Here is a 17832-nt window from a genome sequence, read left to right on the forward strand (position 1 = left end):
AACCCTAACCCCCAGCCTAACCCAACCCTAACCCTGACCCCCAATGCCTAACCCCAACCCCAGCCCTAGCCCTAACCCTAAACCCAACCCTAACCCTAATCCCCTAACCCTAACCCCTATCCCTCACCCGATCGTAAACCCTAACTCCTGACCCTGATCCTAACCCCAACCCCTAAACCCAACCCTAACCCCTAACCATGCTAAACCTAACCCTAACCCTAATGCTAACCCCTGACCCCTAACCGTTAACGCTGACCCTGACCATAACCCCTAACCCTAACCCCTTACCCCAACCCTAACCCTAACCGCTAAACCCAACCCTATCCCTAACCCTAGACCCCGGCCCGTAACACTAATCTTAAATTGGCCCTATTACACATTTAATTTTGGTAATATGCTTAACACCCATGCTGGTGGGAGCCTTTGAAATACCAAATATAGTCACAAAGGCCTCAATCAACTGCAACAAAATAGAGTCACTTCACTCACTTATGTCTTCCACTCTCACTTAGGAATTGAACTAAGTCCAGGTACTCCTGACATCTTGCCACCAGCTGAAACCTACTTCTTCCCTGCTCCTGGTCTCAGACGCCCTGAGAAAATGATAGACAAGGAACCCCCCCACACACACCTTTGTATTGTTGCACTCCCACCCCCTCCCATGTCTCCATTTTCTGATACAGCTTGCTCTAGGCCCACTCCCTGCCTTCAGCCCACGCCAACTTGACCTATCCCAGCAGCATTATCAGCTGGACACTGCTCCTACCACAGAATACTAAAGATGAGGGAGCTCAGAGGCCAAGCGCTCAGAGACCAAGTGGGCAGACCTACCTACACCCAGGCTTTTGGGGGATTATTCAATTCTTCAGGATTTTTTTATACAGTGCTCTCAGTAGTATACCTGGAGGTGTTGCAGCCCCGAAGCTGCCACTGAAATAAATTAGACAAGCAACGGCAAGATGGACACTGCCCAGAAATGCCCTTATCCCAATCCCTTTAACTAGGTGGTGCCTAGAAAATAAATATTCACTGTGTCGAGTCTTTTTCCAATGGCAGCAAGAAACCCAGATGAATGACGATAGACATTTCTGATGGTGGCTGGGACTCAACAGGAAAATCTGGCTCTTCAATTTCCCATTGTAGACATATGTAAACGTGAATCACAGTTTTGCCCTTCAGTTGACCTGTAAGCCCCTTCTCTCCCCAACCCCACATAAATCTCAGAGCGGTGCATGCAAGCTTCAGGCAGATACTGAAGTCCACTGAGTTGCAAGAAGAAGCAAGAAGTTGCAGAAATCTTCTACTTGTACTATGTTAAAAAAATTCGCAAACAACTGTGCAATTGTTTCACAGTGGGCTTATGGAGCTTGCTTTGTTGAGAAATATAATGCAAATGCAAAGGTTACAAAGAAACCAATTATTTATTGTTAAAAGCTTTTCTACGAATCACTGCATTGTACAACAAATATATGGTGTCTACACAATAGAGGAAATCTTGCTCTCTCTTGTCACTCTCTCACCCCACCCCCACCCCATACACACACAAAAGTTATGGAGTTCCATTCCTGAATAAGATTGGCAAAGCTGTTTGTCATACAAGGTAAGATCTGATGGACCAGATGCAGCTCACTGAACAACAGAGCAGTTACAAGAAAGGAGGACGCACTCTTCAGGAAAACAGTCTGCTTTGCCCTTACCTGCTTCCACTGCATGTGGAAGGGTGTTTAACAGTCTGCACAAGTATTAACAAGGGCATTTTGTTGTAGGTGACTCACAGGCTGCTCCAGGACTGTGCCATCCAATGCTGCAAGGCACGATTCTAAACATGGTGCTACAATCAGTTTTGGTAGCTGGCCAATACCATGAGTTTCATCTGAACCAGTGTTAGTAATGGTGAAAAAATTTTCTACGATGTCCGTAATTCAGATAAGGTTTATGACAGACTATTAGGCTGTGCCCTGCCTACCCATTTTCTAGCCTACACAGTAGTTATCAGACTGGCTGTCTCACTTGGTTATTGCAGAGATATATATTTATACCTGCACACACAGAAGGCATACTGCATTACATGGACTGTGCTATAGCCAAATGGTATTGCACCGATTAGTCGGTGCTATGATTTAATAGCACTTCAAGTACTCTCTGCTCCATGTCTTCCCACCGTTGTATTCCGCCACCCATTTGGGGGAACTGACTAGGGTTACCATTTGTCCGGATTCTCCCTGGACATGTCCAGCTTTTTGAGTTAAAAATACCGTCTGGGGGGAATTTGCAAATATCTAAAAATGTCCCGGATTCCCCCCCTCCCCCACATGCAGAGCACGGCATGGCTGACAAGGCAGCCGGCTGGATCGAGCCACTCGCAGGGGGCTCCAGCAGCCAGAGCCCCTCCTCCACTTCCCCCTCCTCTTCTCTCCTGTCCCCTCCCCTCCCCTGTAGTCTCAGATCACCGGCCAGGCCATTCACATCGGCCTCCGGCAGCTCTTGAGCTCCTCCATTCTCCTCCTCCTCCTCCTCCCCTGCTGCCGAGCATGCTGCTCCACAGCACCCTGCAGGGGCGGGGACTGGGCCGTGCGCTCCGGTGGGGAATGCGGCAGCATGTCGAGCACCACACGGAGCCCGACATGCTGTTCTGAGAGACATGGTAAGGAGGCCAGGGGGTTGGAGAAGGGGCAGAGGGGTTCTGGAGGGGGGCAGTCAAGGGACAGGGAGTAGGGGGAGTTGGATGGGTCAGGAGTTCTGGGGGGGGCTGTCAAGGGCGGGGTGTGAAGAGAGGTCAGAGCAGTCAGAGGACAGGGAGCAGGGGGTGGTTGATGGGTCAGGAGTTCTGGGGGTCCTGTCGGGGGCGGGGAGTGGTTGGATGGGGCATGGGATTCCTGGGGGTCTGTCTGGGGGCAAGGATGTGGATAAGGGTTGGGACAGTCAGGGGACAGGTAGGGGGTAGGCTCCTAGGGGGCCAGTTAGGATGAGGTGGTCTCAAGAGGGGACAGTCAGGGGACAAGGGGGGTGTTGGCGGTTCTGAGGGGGGCGATCAGGAGGTGGGAAGTGGGATGGAGTGGAAAGGACAGGGGCAGGGCTACGGTGGGAGCGGGGCTCTCCCATCTTCTTTTTTGACTTTTGAAATATGGCAACCCTAGAACTGACTAGATGGCCAAATAGGTCTTTTCATTCTGTACTTTCTGGGAAGCACTGCCTCCGAATCCTTATCCAATGTGCAAAGTAGGGATCACTAAAAGAGTATTACAAACCTGCCAACTTCACAGTTCAACTCCAAGATGCACCTTCCTTGTCCCCATGCATTGGCACACCATGGATTCTGCACTAAACCTTTCCCAGTCATCTGCTATAGGTTCTAGTTTACACCATACACACCTCTACCCCAATATAATGTGACCGGATATAACATGGGTTCGCATACAGCACAGTAAACCTGGGGCTCCAGCAACGGGGCTCGGGTGGCAATTTAAAGGGCCCGGGGTTCCAGCTGCTTCGGGGAGCCCCGGGCCCTATAAATGACTGCTGGAGCCCTGCTGCTGCTACCCCGGAGCTGTGGCAGCAGGGCTCGGTCAGCAATTTAAAGGGCCAGGGCTCCCCGCAGTGGCCGGAGCCTGAGGCTCTTTAAATCAGCGCTGGAGCCCTGCTGCTGCTACCCCAGGGCTGCGGCAGTGAGGCTCAGCCAGTGATTTAAAGGGTTGGGGCTCTGGCTGCTATGGGGGGCCCCAGGCCCTTTAAATCAGCGCTGGAGCCCTGCCACTGCTACCCCAGAGCTGCGCCAGTAGGGCTCGGCAAGCGATTTAAAGGGCCCGGCTCACCGCAGCGGCCAAAACCCCTGTCTCTTTAAATCACTGCCGGAGCCCTGTTGCCACTACCCTGATATAACGGAGTTTCACCTATAACGTGGTAGGGATTTTTGGCACCCAAGGACTGCGTTATATTGGGGTACAAGTGTATATAGATGTAGACTTATATGCTGTTATCTACCCCTTTTCTCTGACAGATGCTGGACTTTTTTGTTGCATCCTGCATAGATTTGTGTTGTCCTATAGCATCAAAATAGAATAGCCAGAGAGGATCTTTTAGTCCATGTAGACCCTTTCCCTGCACTACGCAGGATTTGCCTCTATCCTCATCTGCTGAGAGTTTTCTCCAGACCCTTCCTAACCTCTTCTATCCATTAAGTTTATTCAATTTAGTTCATTGTTCAAATTCTGCCATTATTACAATGCTGTTCAGCTTCTTCCCAATCCTGCTCTATTGTTTCTCCCTACACACAATTTCCCTTCTTGCTTACAGTACTGGCTCAAGCTCCTAGCTGTACAGCCATAATACAAGAGACTGTTTCGCTCTTTACTTCCTCAGTAAAAGAGCAGGAGCACGACTGTTTCTAAACAACAACAAAAATCAAAGTCCCATAATCCGTTTAGCCAAGAGAGATAGCCATCAGCCATTCCTAAGAATAATCATTGGAGAATATAATTCTGGACTACATTGTGGGAGACTCTGAGAATACAACCTCTAGCTGGATATATTCAGTGGTATTTCTAGTTAATCTATGGCATTAACATACTGCAGTGGTAGAAATATCTAAGTTGAAAGCAACAACACTAATGGTGATTCTGAATAACTTGACCAGAAAGCACAGACCTGGAGTAATAGAAATGTCTAATTAAATCCTGGATTGAGTAAGATGTGTACAAGGAAGAAAGGCTGTTGCCACTCCACCTTCTCTTATCAGTGGAGGCAGCACAGCTGGAATCTCCACACATGACCATCTGGCACCTGCAGGGGAAAATTTACCTAATCTAAAGTTCTCTGGCACATGTGCTGCATACTTATGCCCCAGCCCCTGCTCTTCCTTTCCTCACACAAACAAACAAGTATTATTTATGTATTTCTTATTCCTGGAGACTGAACCCATCCTCTGAATGTAACTGCTCTGTTTAACATGTACTGAAAAGAGCCTACACACTGGACAGCATGCACACAACTGATACAGCAGCCTAATAAATATGGAAGCACAGTTGCAGATAACTCACTCTGTTTCCCTTCAGAATGTTTTGCCTGTGTTCAGCTTAATGGAGTAAATGAGAGCTGAATATCTTTCACATCCCAGGAACCTCTCATTCCCACTCTAGCCTAAGCTTAAGACTGCAGGACTGGAGTGGTTTTAAAATTGAAATCGTTTAGCCCAAGCATTGAGGAGTACGTTCCCGCATTTACAATAAAAGGCCTTACTATCCAGGACAAAGCAGGGATCTGTCTCACACCAAATGAATTTATAAGATAGTACTGACTGTTACATCATCACAATCCAAATTCAAACGCCCAAATAAGTCTCTGAACACAATGGTCAGAGTGAAAGCTATGGTATACAAAAGCAGAGAGGCATGGATGTCCCCTTCCAGAACTGGACAAAGGAAACTCAGGAGTACACCAGAAGAGGACAATTCCCTAACAGGGAGCACCTGCAAAGATGACAGAGGAGGAGACAAACTACATTGTTGAGCAGAACAGTGCACTACAAACCTGAACTTATTTTTCCTTGCATGAGAGTGAAGAAAAGGATGCAATTAGGAGTATCCCAGAAGAGGAGTTCGATTTCTCAATCATCAATATGTCATTCATTCAACTTTGGCAACTGCTTTTTGGGCTGGGAATCATGTTAGGTTATTATTACAGACTGACCTAGGTGCTACATAGATTTGGACTTTGAGTGGTGGGCATGTGCCACTGTTCCCTACTTCTTGGCTGTTTAATAGGTTGTAATTTTCATAGCCTGGATCTCCTATACTTCTCAAGGGAAGCTGTTTTTTCTAGGAGTTCTCAATCTCTACTGCTGGAACTTGATTGAGGCAGACAGTGCTTGTAACCCAGCAGCATCCTGAAGTACAGTTACAGATTAAATAAAGAGGATGAAAGTTTTTTCTGGTATAGGTAGTACATCTGTGGTTGAAACATAGGGTTCATCCATGGAGTCAGAGAAGAGAAGTCACTGCAATTTTCTTACATGCTATGAAGTTGCACATCTTGGACTCTGCAGCACTTCAGTGATCAGGAGGAAACATCGTTTGAGCACTGTTCCTAATGTTACAGCCAGCACAGCTCAAAAGTAATGAAATCAGATACCTTACATTGTAGCCTTCCAGTAATAGTAACTGTAGCTAAAGCAGTTATACACACAAAGCACCACTAGATCATTTCCACTTTCCCAGAACGCGTCCTTTTGGCTCCAACCTCACCACTATTGGCTCCAATGATGCCACTGGCAGTTTTCTTATCATAGAGGCAGTTATTTTCCTCTTAGCACGGTAAATTTGAGCATCATGATGAGTTATTGGCTTGTGTGGTGAAACGGACTTCACTCCATCTTTCAGTCAGGGGGATAAGGTCTTGAAGAATGAATGGCCTGGCTGTATCTCTTCCTTTTAGATGTTTTGTCACTTAATGGGCAGAAATCTTTCTCTCCCATGGGGGAGGGCAGCCCCTTGGCCAGTTCCAGTTGGAATGGAAGCTGCGTTTGGGTAACTGAATGATTCCACAGCTGGAAGAGAGAACATTTTGTCCAATTTCAGGGAATTATCAGTGCAGAAAGTTGTCATAGGAGACTCTCAGATCACAGCTGAAACCATGAAGAATGAGAACTGCCTTTGTTTCTCCATATCCACAGTCTCCTGTAACATCTAGCATCCCCCCCACCATGAATATATGGTATAGTCCAATAAGTTTGCTGTGTAGTGTCTGAACTTTCTACTAAAACTCAATGATGCAAGTAGATGGATGAACATTTAATCCTTATTAATATGGACACCTCAATGGGGAACAGAAGTCTTGTGCCCTCTCTGGCCTGGAATGGTTTGAGACACTCATATTAGCAGGATTTTCTGGGGTCACGCTAAAGCTGGTGTTGTGACTGGTGTTGCTGATGGCACATTCTTGTCCAGTCATTAAGCAAGTCCATGTGTAACAATGAGCTTAAGTAACACTGAGACGTCCACTGGCTCTAGGTTCACAATGCCAATGGGAGGTTGTGAATAATGTTTATGTGTTACGCACTCCCAGAGACTGTTCCAGTTCCTGCCGACGCTGTTGGATCTGAAAGAATAAAAATTATAGGTCTGTACAATTCTGCAGATTCACACATTATCAATCAGTAGGCGGTAAGATTCACTCTGCCCATGCCCAGTTAGCCAGAATGCATAACACAAGTAGGCTAAGTTACATTTCCTCCTTACCTTGCAGTAAAAATATCTGCTCACAGCCTCCTGGGACCACGGCTCATGATAAAATTCAGCTCTACGCTCCTCCTCAGGGTTCCCAACCACATCAGTCATCACCTGTGACAGAGATGCAACGATTCCTTACCACATCTGTTATAATCTGCATGTTAACCCCCTAACATACCTGGCATCAAAGTGTCCCAGCAATGGCTATGCGGCTCCCTCACCGGCATTAATTTGTCAGGATCTTAACCAAAAATCCTTGCTACAGTGCTGTCCTTATCTAAAATCCATATATCTCCTGACCCCACTCCATTTCCCAACAGGGAAAGAACTGCTATGGAGAAAGTCAGTCAATTAATAAATTAGGAAAGGAGAGAAAAACTGAAGGCTAAAAATTGGCCAGAAACTTGAGGTACTTTTTCAATATTTGCATGAAAATATAAAAAGATTTGAACAATTTATGAGAAAAGAAAAATCTTTAAATGGTGGAGATTTTCAAAGCAGTGCAGGGAACTTTTAAGTCATTAAAAGCAATGACCAAATCCCCTGCACTGCTTTGAAAAGCTGAGCAAATATAACTGTTGTTGCAGAACAAGGCAGGGGACATTTAGTGCATTGCACAGTCAAAAATGCACAGAATCCATGCTATGCCCTGGCTTGTAAATAGTTCCCTGAGAGGACCCCTTCAGCGTGCAAAACCCCCAAGGGTTGACACTTTTCCACAAGGATACACTGTATGGCCTCAATGTCTCCTAGACTGCGCTTCCACGCTCCAGCACTCCCGCTTCTCACTTTAAGCTTTGCCCAGCTAGTCTGGCTAAAGCATACTCTTGTTAAGAGACTTTACACTCTTCAGACATCAATGCACTTCAGCAACTATCTGCTGCAGCTCCATGCAGCCTTCTCAAAAACAGAGTAGGGTTTATTAGTCAACACAGCATCATGAAGTTCTTAAGTTCACACACAGAAGCGAAGGATAAGGCTACTTCCAGACTTAAACTACACTGTCACAGCTGCACTGCTGTATTTTTCAGTGTAGACACTTACTACAGCGATGGGAGGGGGGTCTTCCATCACTGTATGTAATCCACCTCCCTGAGAGGTGTTAGCTAGGTCAATGGAAGAATTATTCCATCAACCTAGTGCTCTCTACTCTGGGAATTAGGGCGTTTTAACTATGTCTCTCCCTCAGGGGTATGGATTTTTCACACCCCTGAGAGACAGTTATGCTGGTGTAACTCTTCACTGTAGACCAGCCCTAGGACAGATTTTAGACTGGCCAACCTCAGGGTTCCCTTGAGCCATGATGATGTAGGAACCATTTGGCTTCCTTTCTCTGTCTCTGTTCCTTTGTCTTAGTCTCAGTTGAGAGCTTCTGTGTCTTTGTGAAGCCAGTTCTTAACACAGATACACCTCTTGTTTTTAAGAACATAAGAACGGCCACACTGGGTCAGACCAATGGTCCATCTAGCCCAGAATCTTGTCTTCCGACAGTGGCCAATACCAGGTGCCCCAGAGGAAATGAACAGAACAGGTAATCATCAAGTGATCCACACCATCACCCATTCCCAGTTTCTACCAAACAGAGGCTAGGGACACCATCCCTGCCCATCCTGGCTAACAGTCATTGATGGACCTATCTTCCATAAACTTGTTCTTTTTTGAACCCTATTATAGACTTGGCCTTAACCATATCCTCTGGCAAAGAGTTCCACGGGCTGACTGTGCATTGTGTGAAAAAAATACTTCTTTTGTTTGTTTTAAATCTGTTGTCTATTAATTTCATTTAGTGGCCCTTAGTTCTTGCATTATGAGAAGGAGTAAATAACACTTCCTTATTTATTTTCTCCACATCAGTCATGATTTTATAGACCTCTATCATATCCCCCCTTGGTTGTCTCTTTTCCAAGCTGAAAAGTCCCAGTTTTATTAATCTTTCCTCATATGGCAGCCATTCCATACCCCTAATCATTTTTGTTACCGTTTTCTGAACCTTTTCCAGTTCCAATAAATCTTTTTTGAGATGGGGTGACCACATCTGCACGCAGTATTCAAAATGTGGGCGTACCATTAATTTATGTAGTGGCAATATGATATTTTCTGTCATATTATCTATCCCTTTCTTAATGATTCTCAACATTCTGTTCGCTTTTTTGACTGCTGCTGCACATTGAGTGGATGTTTTCAGAGAACTATCCACAATGACTCCAAGAGCTTTTTCTTGCGTGGTAACAGTTAATTTAGACCCCATCATTTTATATGTATAGTTGGGATTATGTTTTCCAATATGCATTACTTTGCATTTATTAACACTGAATTTCATCTGCCATTTTGCTGCCCAGTCACCCAGTTTTGAGAGATCCTTTGGTAGCTCTTTGCAGTCTGCTTGGGAGTTAACTATCGTGAGTAGTTTTGTATCATCTGCAAATTTTGCCACCTCACTGTTTGCCCTTTTGTGAAAGTTCCTTCCCCACTCTGGACTTTAGAGTACAGATATGAGGACCTGCATTTGAACCCCTAAACTGAATTACCAGCTTAGATCTGGTTTTGCTGCCACCACTCCCAAATACTAACTCCCTTCCCTGGATAGGCTTGAGAGACTTCTTCACCAAGTTCCTGGTGAACACCGATCCAACCCCTTGGCTCTTAACACAAGGAGAATTTAACCATCCCCTCTCCTTTCCCCCACCAATTCCTGGTGAGTCTAGATCCAATCCACTTGGATCTTAAAACAAGGAAAAATCAATACGAAAGAAAGAAAGAAAGAAAGAAAAAGAAAGAAAGAAAGAAATCACCTCTGTAAAATCAGGATGGAAAATACTTTACAGGGTAATCAGATTCACAGAGCCCAGAGGAACCCCCTCTAGCCTTAGGTTCAAAGTTACAGCAAACAGAGGTAAATCCTCTTAGCCAAAAGGAACATTTACAAGTTGAGAAAAAAAATAAAATAAAACTAACAGGCCTTGCATGTCTGTTACTTACAAATTTGAAATATGAGAGACTTGTTCAGAAAGATTTGGAGAGCATAAATTGATGTCTGGTCCCTCTTAGTCCCAAGAGGGAACAACCCCAAAATAAAGAGCACACAAACAAAAGCCTTCCCTCCACCAAGATTTGAAAGTATCTTGTCCCCTTATTGGTCCTTTGGGTCAGGTGTCAACCAGGTTACCTGAGCTTCTTAACCTTTACAGGTAAAAGGATTATGGTGTCTCTGGCCAGGAGGGATTTTATAGTATTGTATACAGGAGGTTGTTTCTTTCCCTTTTATAGTTACGATACCCTTCTTTCTAGATCATTTATGAATATGTTGAATAGGACTGGTCCCGGTACAGACCCCTGGGGGACACCACTATTTACCTCTCTCCCTTCTGAAAACTGATCATTTACTCTTATCCTTTGTTTCCTATCTTTCAACCAGTTACCAATCCATGAGAGGATCTTCCCTCTTATCCCATGACAGCTTACTTTGCTTAAGAGTCTTTGGTGAGGGATCTTATCAAAGGCTTTCTGAAAATCTAAGTACACTATATCCACTGGATCCCCCTTGTTCACATGCTTGTTGACCCCCTCAAAGAATTCTAGTAGTTTGGTGAGGCATGATTTCCCTTTATAAAAACCATGTTGACTTTTCCCCCCAACAAATAATGTTAATCTGTGTGTCTGACAATTTTGTTCTTTACTATAGTTTCACCCAGTTTGCCTGGTGCCAGGATCACTTCTGGAGTGATGGCACCGTCTGAAGACAAGGAGGTGCCTGTATAGACTGGAGGTGGCAAAGATACCACCAGTACTGTCGGAGTGGGGATGGCCAGAGGTTCTGTAAGACAGAGGGAGGGGCTGTGCGTGACAGTGGGTGCTGTGAGCAACATGGCATCCCGCGCTCATGGCAGAGGTTCCAGGCTGCCCAGTAGGGCCAGGCGTAGGGGTCACCAGGCAACAGCAGCACCTGCGGGCAGTAGAACCATGGGTTGGCCAGCGGAGCATACACCAGAGGGTATGGTTGGCAAAAGGGGTCCGGACCACTTGGAATTGGACAACAGGTCCGGTAGGGATAGAGTCATTGGGACTATCGGTGCAGGAAAGGTGGGATCGTCCAGGAGCAACAGATGCGCACCTGTGGAAAGGCCTGGTGGAGAAGTGTGGAGTGGAGTAAGAGGCTGGAGCAGGAGCAGTTCGTCCGTGGGAGATGGTAGGCGGACAGCAACTGGAGGCATGGAGTGGGCAGGGGAGCCTGCACAGAACAACATGAGCTCAGCCATTGGTGTGAGGGGGGACAAATGTCCCAGCATGCACAGCACCGAGCAGACAAGTCCAGATGGGCACGGCAGAGTTGACAGAGGCAAGGGTGATGGCAGTGGGCCAGTCCCATGTCTGGTGGCAGTGCTGGTGGAGGGCACTGCTTGAACTTGTGCTCAGAGTGGGACTTTTTCAGAGCAGGAACATCTGGGTCAGCATACAAATTCTCAGCTGACCTGGCACAGCTTGTGGCAGCAACACTATATTTGGGGGCAGTCCCTGTTGGGAGCCACTCTTGTGCCCACGAGTGTGCTTCTTATGCGCATGGTGGGCTTTTGGTGGGTGCACCAGTGCCATCAGTGCCAGTCAGGAAGGGTGTGAGGAGGTGCTCACTGCCAGTGTTGAATGTCGTTCCAGAGGATCAATGAGTCCCGAACCCAGGAGCACATGTGCTTGCGGAGGCAGAGTTCTCTGGCCTCCCAGGTGCGCGGCGGGAACGATCGGCAGATGGAGCAGTGGGCAGCGACGTGAGCCTCACCAAAGCAATAAAGACAACGTTGGTGCTTGTCACTCACAGAGAAGTAGCATTGGCACGAAGCACAGTATTTTAATCCTACTGCCAGGCCATAGACCCCAGGCGGGGGGGAGCCCCAGAGGGGAAAAGTCCAACAGAAAACTAACTAACTGATGATGAACAAACAGACAACAAACAACTAAAACTAGAAGAAAACTATGTATAATGAACAGAACCAGTTCTCTTAGCAAGCTAAGAGCACTGAGGAACAGGGGTTGCGACTCTGGCCACGTTGCAGTAAGAGGGAACTGGAGTGATGTCGACTCACACAGCCTCTTAAAGCCTTGGATGTGCCGAGCAGCGATGCACAATGTATGCGCAGGTCAATGGACACTACTATTAACAGTTCTTGCTCCAGCACATGGCATGCTCACCCATGTTTAGAATCCACATAGGGACCATCACTTGAAGAAGAATTAGAGTTTCCATTTGTTTAATGCTCATTTTTAAATGTGCTGTTCTTGTCACATATTTTGTATAAGGGTTCTCTTATTTCTGTTTGGTCTAATTTTACACTGTAAATTCTTCAGCCATTGGGCTACTTCTTTTACGCGTTAAGTGAGGTGCACAGCAGTTTTGGGTGAGACAAATAATTATTGTTATTTATTGTAGCCATATTAAATTTAATTTAAAGTTTTTTTTGAGGGAGCTATTAATGATAAGATAGTGGTTTACCATAGCATACAGTGTAATAATCTAACTAGTAATTAAAAATCCTACCTAAGTACAATGTGGGAAGTTAGTATTGCTCAAAAAAAAAAGACTGAAATTTCTCAGTTACTGATTTTTGTATATTTAAACTGGCACCTTCAATATTGCAGTAATAGGGCTTGGCATTTAATCTCTTTTATTGTTTTAAGGAAATTAAAATTAAGCAAAAGTTACACTGAGACATTGTGGGATTGTGTGGCTGTGTTTTGTACAACTTCATAGGATTTAATTTCATAGCCAGAGGGCACCAGCTCAGCCCTACACCCCAAACTCATCATCTGATCATAGCAGTTTAGTTATCAACTCCATGCAGACAACTCAAATATACATCTGCACTCAGGACTTTTGTGGGGAAGGGAAAGTGTCTTTATTTGTTTCTGTGAATCATTATTATTCATTATTGTACTGCAGTAAAACGTAGAGTTCCCAGTCAAGGATCAAAACTTCATTGTGTTGGATGCTATAGTCATGAAATAAAAGACAGTCCCTGGACCAAGGCGAAAACACAATAGGTGGACAAAATTGTCATAAACAGATAGTTAAGGGTTAATGTCTCTTTTACCTGTAAAGGGTTAAGAAGCTCAGTAAACCTGGCTGACACCTGACCAGAGGACCAATAGGGGGACAAGATACTTTCAAATCTTGGTGGAGGGAAGTCTTTCGTTTGTGCTCTTTGTTTTGGGGGTTGTTCGCTCTTGGGACTAAAAGGGACCAGACATCAATCCAGGCTCTCCAAATCTTCTGAATCAGTCTCTCATGTTTCAAATTGTAAGTAATAGCCAGGCAAGGGCATGTTAGTCTTATTTTTGTTTTCTCAACTTGCAAACCGTTCCTTTTTTGCTGAGAGGATTTTACCTCTGTTTGCTGTAACTTTGAAACTAAGGCTAGAGGGGGTTACTCTGGGCTATATGAATCTTATTACCCTGTAAAAGTATTTTCCATCCAATTTTACAGAGGTGAGGATTGGATCTGGACTCATCAGGGATTGGTCGGGGGAAAGGAGAGGGGCTGGTTAATTTCTCTTTGTTTTAAGATCTAAAGGGTTTGGATCTGTGTTTACCAGAAAATTAGTGAAGTCCCTCAAGGCAACCCAGGGAGGGGAAAGTTTTGGGGGGACAGAAAGTGCTCCAGACACTGAAATTCTGGATAGTGGCAGTGTAACAGACCTAAGCTAGTAATTAAGCTTAGACGTGTCCATGCAGGTCCCCACATTTGTACCCTAAAGTTCAGAGTGGGGAAGGAACCGTGACAAAAATAAACAGTGTTTTTCATGAAAAACAGTAGTCAGACTTGCCCTCTAACTAGTCATTATGACCTGGCAGCTTTTTGTACACATCAAGGCAAAGGTGAGTCTTAAAGGGGGATTTGTATGGAAAAGCACCTACCATGCTCTGAGGTGCTCAAAGAGCAAATACTTTACCAATTTTTTAGTAAAGCTACATGGATCAGATCCGATCAAAAATACTTGTTGAAACTTTTGTGAACTACAAACACTTCTCTCACATGACAATTTTTCTAAAAGATCTGCTCTAGGAATTATTTTGGGGAAGTTCTATGGCCTGTGTTATACAGGAAGCCAAACTAGATGATCACAGTGGTCTCTTCTGTCCTTGGAATCTATGAATCTGAAAATGCACAGCTCAAGCCCGTGCTCCACTGCCTCCTCTTCCCTCCCAGTACACTTGCTCACCTTGAGATCCCTGCTCTGGGATCGGAGAAGGTCTTGAATGTATCCTTTGGGATCTTTGGAAAAACTCAGCATGAAATCACGTTGTATCTTTAGCTGGTTTATAGATTCGATTGTCTCATGAATCTGAAAAGTAGAAGAAATAATATAGACGTTCTTGTATTTACGTGTCCCTAAGCCACAATGAGTCTGAGTTTATCCTCTTCAGCTCATCTGTAATTCATATGAAACACAGAACTGTCATTTTGACAAATAACAGTTACTAAGGATCCCAAGGCATCTTTCCCATGAATAAGCATGTTAACTATAATATCTTGGCCATGTTCTGCTTTCCTGACTACTCATACACTTCACCTAGATTCAGAATTCTTCTTCACATCCTGCCCTAAACTGTTGGATAGTGTGAGGCAAGCACTGTCAAAGAGCTAATTTATTACACTGGAGGATGCAATGATTTCTGTGTACACTAAGCAAGTTTGCTAAGTCTGTAAGATATTTTGGGATCTTTCTGGATGAAAGATGCTATATAACTATGTAATTAGAATTGTTTCTATTAAAACAAAGCAACAAATATAGGCACTGATGCAGGAAAACACGAAAGCACAAGTACCCTTAACTCACCCAACAATATTGTTAATCTATCCAGCTATACTCTTAGCCCGGCAGAAGAGTATGTCCTATCTCGGGGCCTCTCCTTCTGCCCCACCACCCCCACGAACAGGATACAGTTCTGCAATGACCTAGAATCCTACTTTCGCCATCTCCAACTCAAGGAATACATCCACCACACCGCTGAACAGCATGCTAACCCACAGAAAAAAACAGTTACTCACCTTTTGTAACTGTTGTTCTTCAAGATGTGTTGTTCATGTCCATTCCAAGCAGGTGTGTGCACGCTACGTGCACACCAGCTGGAAGATTTTCCCTTAGCAGTGTCAATGGGGTCAGCCCTGGCGCTCCCTGGAGTGGTGCCTCCATGGTGCTCTATATAAGGGGCCCACCGACCCTCCACCCCCTCAGTTCCTTCTTGGTGGCACTCTGACAGAGGGGCAGGAGGGTGGGTATTGGAATGGACATGAACAACACATCTTGAAGAACAACAGTTACAAAAAAGTGAGTAACTATTTTTTCTTCTTCGAGTGATTGTTCATGTGCATTCCAAGCAAGTGACTCACCAGCCTGAGTTTAGGTGGTGGGGTCGGAGTTCCCTGCAGATTGGAGCACCGCCCTGACGAAGGCTGCATCGTTTCTGGCCTGGTGCATGATAGCATAGTGCGATGTGAATGTGTGGATTGAGGACCATGTGGCAGCCCTGCGTATCTCCTGTGTTGAGACCTGAGCCAGGAACACCGCAGAGAAGGCCTGTGCCCTTGTGGAGTGGGTTGTGATTGGTGGGGCAGGCACCTTGGCCTGATTGTAGAATTTGCGGATGCAAGCAGTGATCCATGAGGAGATACGCCGTTGGCCACAGCTACGAAGAATTGGGTGATTTCCTAAACGGTTTAGTTCATTCAGTACAGAATACCAGGGCCCTGCGAACATACAGGAAATACAGCCTATGCTCTGCATTGGAGGAGTGTGGCTTAGGGTAGAACACAGGGAGAAAAATGTCCTGATCCATGTGTAATTGGGAGACCACCTTAGGAAGGAACGCTGGGTGTGGCCTGAGTTGGACTTTGTCTTTGTGGAAGACTGTGTTTGGAGGCTTGGATGTCAGCGCTCTGAGCTCTGATACCCTCCTGGCTGAGGTGACAGCCACAAGGAACGTGACTTTATAGGAGAGATATAGCAAAGAGCATGTAGCCAGTGGCTCAAAAGGAGGCCCCATGAGGGTGGAGAGGACAAAATTAAGGTCCCAAGCCGGGACTAGTTGTCGAGTATGCGGGAACAGCCTATACAGGACCTTGAGGAAGCAACAAACCAATGGGTTTGCAATGACTGAACCACCTTCAGCTCCTGGGTAGAACGCAGAGATGGCCGCCAAGTGTACCCGAACTGAAGAGAGGGAAAGTCCCCGCTGTCTCAGCTGGAGTAGGTAATCAAAGATGACAGAGATCAGGGCAAGCAATGGAGCCTGTCCCTGCTGTTCAGCCTAGATGGAAAAACGTTTCCACTTGGCCATGTATGTGGCCCTGGTGGAGGGTTTTCTGCTACTGAGACCTGCTGTGAGCATTGCATTTCCACCGGGTTTAGCCATGGAGCATCCAGGCTGTGAGGTGGAACGACTCCAGGTTCAGGTGGCGGAGGTGGCCCCGATCCTGAATGATCAGGTCTGGGAGCAGGGGCAACGTGAGGGGCGCCTGTATGGACATGTGCAGCAGTGATGTGTACCAATGCTGGCGCGGCCACATCGGCGCTATCAGTATGACACGAGTGTGATCCCTGCATATCTTGAGGCGTACCCTATGCACCATGGGGATCGGACGGAAGGCGTAAAGCAGGCCGCCTTGCCACGAGAGGAGAAGGCATCCGTTAGAGACCCTGGAGTGCGCCCCATGAGGGAGCAGAACCGTTGACACTTACTGCTGTCCTTCGAGGCAAACAGGTCTATCTGGGAATAACCCCAGAGTCGGAAGATTGAGTGTGCCACGTCTCGGAGAAGGGACCACTCATGATCATGGAACAAGCAGCTGAGAGCATTCGCCAGGCTGTTCTGCACCCCTGGGAGGTATGCTGCCATTGGATGAATTGTGTTCTGTATGCAAAAGTCCTATAATGCGAGGGCTTCCTGGCACAAGGGAGAGGAGCATGCATCTCCCTGTTTGTTGATACAGAACATCACCGAGGTATTGTCCATGAGGACTGCAACACATCTGCCCACCAAGTGAGATTTCAAAGTGAGGCAGACAAGGTAAATAGCCCGTAGCTCCCTGACATTTATGTGTATAGAGAGGTCCTCTCGGGACCAAAGGCCTTGGGTCCTGAGATTCCCGAGATGTGCCCCCCCCAACCCCAAATCTGATGTGTCTGGCACCAGGGAAAGTGATGACTGAGGGCTGTAAAACGGTACTCCCACACAGACCACCCATGGGTCGAGCCACCACTGGAAGGAATCCAGCACCGCTCAGGGAAGTATCACCACTGAGTCCAGCGCATCCCTGGTTGGTCGGTACACAGTCGCTAACCAGGACTGAAAAGGGCACACCCTGAGCCTGGCGTGGCTCACCACATAGGTGCACACAGCCATATGTCCCAGCAACTTGAGGCAGTTCCTCGCTGTGGTGGTTGGGAAATGGTGGAGACCAAGGATGATGTCGGACATTGTCATAAATAGATAGCTAAGGGTTAATGTTTCTTTTACCTGTAAAGGGTTAACAAAGAGAACCAAACACCTGACCAGAGGACCAATCAGGAAACCAGATTTTTCAAAGTCAGGGAGGGAATTTTTGGGGTCTGAGTCTTTT

The 17832-nt window shown here is 46.2% G+C and overlaps 1 protein-coding gene across 6 annotated transcripts in view; it reads right to left on the bottom strand.

The window, feature by feature from the left end:
• Window positions 1-6157: 6157 nt before the first annotated feature.
• Window positions 6158-17832, bottom strand: part of SMARCD3 (SWI/SNF related BAF chromatin remodeling complex subunit D3) — a 277819-nt gene continuing 266144 nt past the window's right edge. For all 6 annotated transcript variants that reach the window (XM_075062050.1, XM_075062053.1, XM_075062049.1 and 3 more), the window contains 3 exons: window positions 14432-14554; window positions 7233-7334; window positions 6158-7092 (listed from right to left, as the gene is read on the bottom strand). In XM_075062050.1, the coding sequence (XP_074918151.1) occupies window positions 7039-7092; window positions 7233-7334; window positions 14432-14554 (279 nt within the window). In that variant the 3' untranslated portion in view covers window positions 6158-7038. The remainder of the gene's footprint in view (window positions 7093-7232; window positions 7335-14431; window positions 14555-17832) is intronic.

The sequence above is a fragment of the Chelonoidis abingdonii genome, chromosome 2 (genome assembly GCF_003597395.2).
Source record: "Chelonoidis abingdonii isolate Lonesome George chromosome 2, CheloAbing_2.0, whole genome shotgun sequence".
NCBI classification, from domain to species: domain Eukaryota; kingdom Metazoa; phylum Chordata; order Testudines; family Testudinidae; genus Chelonoidis; species Chelonoidis abingdonii.